The sequence below is a fragment of the Camelus dromedarius genome, chromosome 3 (assembly GCF_036321535.1).
Source record: "Camelus dromedarius isolate mCamDro1 chromosome 3, mCamDro1.pat, whole genome shotgun sequence".
In the NCBI taxonomy this organism is placed as follows: domain Eukaryota; kingdom Metazoa; phylum Chordata; class Mammalia; order Artiodactyla; family Camelidae; genus Camelus; species Camelus dromedarius.
In genome coordinates, this window is record NC_087438.1 from 51338342 (window position 1) to 51344947 (window position 6606).

Here is a 6606-nt window from a genome sequence, read left to right on the forward strand (position 1 = left end):
TCACTTCATGTTCAAAAAAATTCTAAAGAAGAAAAGAAAAGGCAGCTGTCTGTTAGGTTATACAGGATTTATCTGGTATCTTCAAAAACCAATCTGAGAAAATTTTCCACTCACTGATTTTAGCTGAGCCACCGAGAAAACAAGAAAATCCTTCTGCAAAATTCTCAATAAAATGATATTATCTAAGTACTTGAAGCGTGAAACCTGGATTACAACAGCTGACCAAAAAAACCAGAATGTGATGTCTATAAAAACTAAAAAAAAAAAAAAAAAAAATGTAATGATATATTTATGTGAAAACTAGAAAGGTATTTCTATAATTTGACAATGCATAAATAACATACATATGCAGTGGTAAAAATATGTCTGAACTATCAAAACTATTAAATCAAGAATGAAAACCCTGAGCTCTTCTACTTATAACAGCTACACTGTTTGTATATTTTTTGTCTTTCTTACCAACAATGATTCAGTTATTTTTTTAATACACTACAGAATTAAATTTTTAAAAACAAAACAGATCAAATTCTTCAGCTCTGCAACCGAATAAAAAGAACTTCATACCTAATTATATGTACATTTTGACACATAATGACTTGAGTACAAAGATTAAATGTGATTCATGTAATAATTTATTTACTTTATTTTTTAAAAGCCAAAAAATAGGCTATTAATTAATCTACTCTAGACATTTAGATTCACTGTGGTAGATAGCAGACATGGCCACCAATTTTCCTCCCTATTTCCAACACCATATGCAACAGAATTTAGCTGCTTCTCCCATCAAGAGGTAGAGTTTATTTGTCAATCTGTTGAATTCATGCCAGCTCTTGACTTGCTTTGGCCGACGAAAAGAGTAGCAGACATGATGAAAAAAGACTGAAAGAGCTTCACACTGGAGCTTGCCCTTTTGCTGGTATTTGAACTCCATCACTGTGCGAACAAGCACTTGAGTAATTCACATGGAGAGAGACCCCAGTCATCCCAGCTGAGACCACTATAAACCTGCCAACCCCAGCCAATCTACCTGTTGACCACAGATGCACAAGTGACCCTAACCAAGATCAGCTGATCCTGCCACAGACAAAAGAACTCATCCAGCAGAGCCTAGCCCAAACTGCCATCCCACAAAATAGTGAAATAAATAAACAGTGGTTGTTCTAAACTGCTAAATCTGGGCTGATATTTGACAGAGCAATAGATAACTGATAAACTCATCTATAGCTTTCTGCTGTTTATACAACATTTACTATATCATTGAACAACTGAAGTAGACACAAGCACCACTGTAGGGAAATGAAATCAAACATCAGTGTCTATACAATGATCATTATTCTACAGATGGCCTTTTCTGAAGATTCTTCTTCTATGTATTTTATAGCCAAGAAGACGGTTTGAAGGACAGAAAGCAATCAACACGGAATCTTAATAGTTAATCTAGATACAAATTTAAAGACCACACCCTGAAAGTAAACTGTTTAACTTTCTTAGACAAAGTGATTTTGAGAATTCTTAAAGTCCAAATATTGATAGTTATGGTCTAAAAAATTATTTGTTTTTTTTTTTTTTACTTACCTAGCAAGTTACTATGTTTAAATATAGTACGAGAAAACTTTAGTTGTCCAAACGTCCTATCTTTCCAAATATGTTTAGTTTCAAAGATGAATGACTAAATAAATAAATAAATGTCTCTTAGGGCATAGCAACAATGAATATTACCAAAAACGCTGAAGATTATTATACTATGGTTAACATGCTATGATTTGGTTGGTTCACATCACATATTGAAAATAATGTTGACATGCTAGTAATATATATATAAGGCAAATCCTCTTTAGCAAAAATTGAGGAGCATGTTTTCATATAATAATTTGGCTGGACTTGTCCCTGGTTTCTAGAAGACAGCTGGGCCCCTCAGACCTCACCTGAGTTTATGCTAACAAGGTGACACATGGTGAATCCCTAGACAATTTAAGGATGAGGGCTGCCTATGTGGGAAATATGAACCACGTAATTAGAGGGTTAGGGCTTTGAGCCATGGGATATCACTCTGACCTCCTAACTTCAGCAGGTAGGGAGGGGGTGGAAGGGAGAGAAGGCCTAGAAATTGAGTTCAATCATGTGGCAAATAATTCAAACAATCATTCCTATGTAATGAAACCCTCCAAAAAACTCTGGACACCGAGAACTCAAGTGAGCTTCCTCATTGGTCATACAAATTAATGTTCTGGAAGGGTGACACGTTCTGAGGACACAGAAGCCTTGCATTTGGAACCTTTCTAGAACTTATCCTATGCATCTCTTTATTTGGCTTATCCTGACCATACCCTTTATAATAAAACTATAATCATAAGTATAGTACTTTCCTGAGTTCTATCAATCATTCTAGAGAATTATCAAACCTGAGGAAGTAGTGGAAATTCGTAGCTAATTGGTCAGAAGTGTGGGTGGCCTGGGAACCCTGGAGATTGCAGCTGGTGATTGAGGTGAGGGGAGTGTTGTGCCCTTAACTTTAAAAATTCGAGCTAACTCCAAGTAGTGCCAGAATTGCACTGCACGTGGGAAAGGCAACTAAATACCAAAGACATAAGAAGAGAGAAAACAAGGTTGAACGACATGAGCAGTGATAGCCAGAATTAGGAATAATCACAGTAGCAGTCACCCATGGAGTCAAAAATGGAAGGAAAAAAAAAAGACGGTCTCAAAGGCAAAACAGAAAACTAAGAGATTATAGTGGAATAATTGATAGGGACAGGAGAAGTTGGGTTAGGGAATTAGGATGGCATGCAACATGTATACCTAACAGCCAAGGGAGTCATTCATTTAACAACTATTAATCACCTGCTACATGTAAAGCACTGTGCAAGGTACTAAGGATACTGTGGTCAATTTAAAAAATGGCCTCCACTCTCATCTAGAGATGAAGATAAATATTTAACAATCACATAATTAATTGCATTAAATGTTACTGTGATACAGACTACAAAGGATAAACATGTAACTGAATAAAGGCTTAATAAAACAGATATACAGATCAATAATAAGCTAAATCTACAGTAGTAAGACCTACACACCTTCCTCACTATTTGCAATTATGTTCAACACATTATACATGTTAGCAAGGAAGTAAAGGATTATGTATATTTTAAAGGAATTTCATGAAGAACAAAAAATTCAAAATCCTTACCTTACCTTCCACTAAAAATAGAACATCCCTGGGAGGTACCTGATATTTAAATATTTCCCATATTTGTCTCTTATATTTAGATTTACCTTAACATATGGTTATAACTGTCATCAAAATTTTAAAGTTATACACTTCCCTAAACTAACAAAAATATTTCTGAGTCAAAAAGACAAAAAAAAAAACCTCAAACAAAAATAATTATCAACTCACCAGATATGATACATATTTCAGACATATTTAAGACACATATTTCATCAAGATGCAGAGATTAATTTCTACTAAAATTATTAAAGATCAGTTTGGGAATTTTTTAGAAAAGATAGATTAAATTTGAGGTTGTTTTTAATATAAAATTCCCTAAAAACTCCTTCCAAACAGTAGTCAATTGGACTAGTTTCTTACCTGTAGTCATCTAACTGTACCAGAAATCGTACAATGTCATGATGAGCTTTCAGTACCAGCAGTTCAGTGTAGGGGTTCTGGGTTTGTTCTTCACCTATTGTCTGTAAAGGAGATTTCTTATATTGGGGGAAAAAAAGAGAGAGAAAAAGAAATAAAATGACTTATGATAAAAGACCATATTAGAATAAAACTACATGGTACACACCTAAGAATACAGGATTATAAAAACTATAAGACATTATGTTCTAATACTACATAGTATTTCCTCTAATATCAACTAACTGCCAACAGAAAACATTTCTCTTACCATGAATCCACATCATAAATTTTAATATTTTCAAGTCAAAATAAATTTTTAAATGGGTGAATTTTGTATTATGGAAATTATACCTCAAAAAACCTAACCTAAAAAATTAATGGGCCAATCCAATATTTTAGAATGAGTGTTTCTCAGTTAAAACTTGGCAGAAAAAAACTGCAGGTCAAAGGAGTAAAATATAATGTAGACTAAAACAGTGTCTACCTCATTATAGGCCCTCAACACATGTTTGCAGAATGAATAAAGGAAGAAATGAAATAATTTAGAGTCAATGAATTCAATAAATTCAGCTTTGGACAATAATATTGATAAAAATAACTGCTAACACAGAGTATATGGTGGCATCTCATATGCAAAGCACATATGGTGTATAACTCACCCATTAATTCTCTAAGGTAGGTCTTAACCCCATTTCTCAAACGCAGTACTATTTCATAATAAAATGTGTTCTTAACCTTCTAAACTGCAGTTTCTCAAACGTGATACTACTGACATTTTGGACCTGGTAATTCTTTTGTTGAGGGCTGTCCTGTGCACCATAGGCTGCTCAGCATCATCCCTGGCTTCTACACACTAGATGCCAATAGAAATCCAACCCTGCCCCCAATCATGACAATCAAAAATGTCTCTGGACATTGCCAAATCATCCCAGCAGAGAAACACTGCTTAAACTAGAAGCCTGGATACAAAGTTCTTGAATAATTAGGGAAAAATCATTGGTTCTGATAATGTACAGATTCACAGCAGTTATAAAAGTGAAGTACTTTTATATGAAGAAATGTACAAAATGCATAATTTTTAAATTCACTTTCAAAGCAGTAATTTTGTATTTATCCTAACTCCCTTCTAGCAGTGATCCTGATGAGAAAAGCAAAAGAAATCTGAAAACTGTGTATTACTTCCCCCAAATGAAAGCTTGCCAAGTACAGCAGAATTAGTTAATTCTATAATTAATCAAATAATCAGGTTAATAAAGAATTGTCATGTATATATCAGTCAATTTTCCACAGTTCTTCCATAATCTTTAGGATTTAAGCCTATCTGAAATAAGCCTAATTTTAAATAAGAAATATTTCTTTAAAAACAGACAATATGTCTTAGCAGCAAAGATATGAGGAAGTTAAAACTGAGAAGTAAAGCTGCTTACAACAAACCAAGTTTTTTTTTTTAAACATTCAAAACAAATATTTTCTATGAAAAATAAAACGGAATTCAACACAAATTTTACTCTTGGGCGGCATTTGAAGTTAAGTTCCAGACATCAATATCCTTCAGGTTCCAAGATTATTTTATTTGCAACATTTCAAATGTAAATCTCATCACAGTCTATTAAATTATTCAGGCCCATGAAGAAAGTGTGGCTATGGAACCCAAAATAGCAGTTAATTAGAATATTTTTCCAATTTGAAGCAAATAAATTTTTTAAAATACTTATATCTTTTTTGTTCTAGTACAAGTAATGAAATTAATCTCATGTTCCCTGAACAAGTATCAGTTGATGTTGGGAAGTGGCAAGAAAACAAATAAACCAAAAGTGTAAAGCTGCAGTCACCACTTATTAGTCTCCACTAAGTCAGATAGTTGTTAAGTTGAAACGAGACGGGTTTAAGCAGGGAGAAGACTACTTGAGAGTCCTTGTGCCTGCGGCTGAACCACACCAGTTTCAGTTTCCTCTCCTCTCGGAACAGGGATTTAACTCTCAGGGAAAGAGCCCCCACCCCCCACGCCGACCCGCCCTCCTATCCCGCAGGCCCCGCCTCCGCTCGGCTCTCCGGGTCTGGACCCGGGAGCCGGGCTGAGACAGAAGGCTCGGATTAGGCAAGCTCGATCTCTGCGGCGGCAGGAGGGGTCCACCCAGAGGGTTACCTCGGCCAGTCCCTGAGGTTCTCGTCCTCCGCCGATCAGCCATCGCAACATCTGGCCAACGAAGGCGTCTCGTCGGGCCCAGGCCGCAGTCAGGCCGAACTCCGTGCCGGGCTCAGCCTCCTCCTACCTCTCGGGTAGCAGCGAGCGGAGACGCTAATATTTGCCCCCTCAGATTTGTCCACGCAAGGAAGAAGTGCTAAGCAGAGCCCACTGAAAAGGGCCGATTTTTGTCCCCAAAGTGCTGCCGTACCCAGCGACAGAGGTTTGGTTAAGGGTAGCCGCCAAGGGAGGCGCAGCCGAAAGCTACAGAGTCCGTGGAGGTTCAGAGGCCCGCGCGGCACCGAGTGAGCACGCGCGGCGCGCCGTCTGGTTTGCAGAGCTTGGGTAGTTCGAGCGGCCTCTGGTGGACGCGTGTAGCGCAACACCGAGAGCCTGGAGGGCAAACGCCGGCCAAGAGCAGTCCCCCTCCCTGTCAGATGGCTTTTGCATCCATCACTTGCCTTGGAGACCAAAAAATGTACCCACTCCCCCTGGTTTCCTTAAGAGCTGGCTGGAGAAGGTGTACTTCAGTAGACGTTGCATCCGGACTAATCCAGTGGCACGTGTGTACACGAGAATAAATCTGGCCAGTATTTATTGGGTGCTGTAGTAGAGGTACTGTGCTAAGGCTTCACATAAATCTTCACAGTAACCCTATAGTCCCTATTTTATAAAGAAACTGAAACTCTGAAAGATGAGGTAGTGTGTCTAAGGCTAACATCTAGGAAGTGGCTACACTGAAATCCAAGCTCCAAAACTAGTGCTCTTGACTGTATGCTATAATGTCTAACAA

The 6606-nt window shown here is 37.4% G+C and overlaps 1 protein-coding gene across 6 annotated transcripts in view; it reads right to left on the reverse strand.

Annotated features, from left to right (window-relative positions):
* Positions 1–6127, reverse strand: part of WDR41 (WD repeat domain 41) — a 61324-nt gene extending 55197 nt beyond the window's left edge. For all 6 annotated transcript variants that reach the window (XM_064481782.1, XM_064481778.1, XM_064481780.1 and 3 more), the window contains exons 1-2: positions 5775–6127; positions 3590–3705 (exon numbers count right to left, since the gene is read on the reverse strand). In XM_064481782.1, the coding sequence (XP_064337852.1) occupies positions 3590–3705; positions 5775–5825 (167 nt within the window). In that variant the 5' untranslated portion in view covers positions 5826–6127. The remainder of the gene's footprint in view (positions 1–3589; positions 3706–5774) is intronic.
* Between the last annotated feature and the right edge of the window lie 479 nt (positions 6128–6606).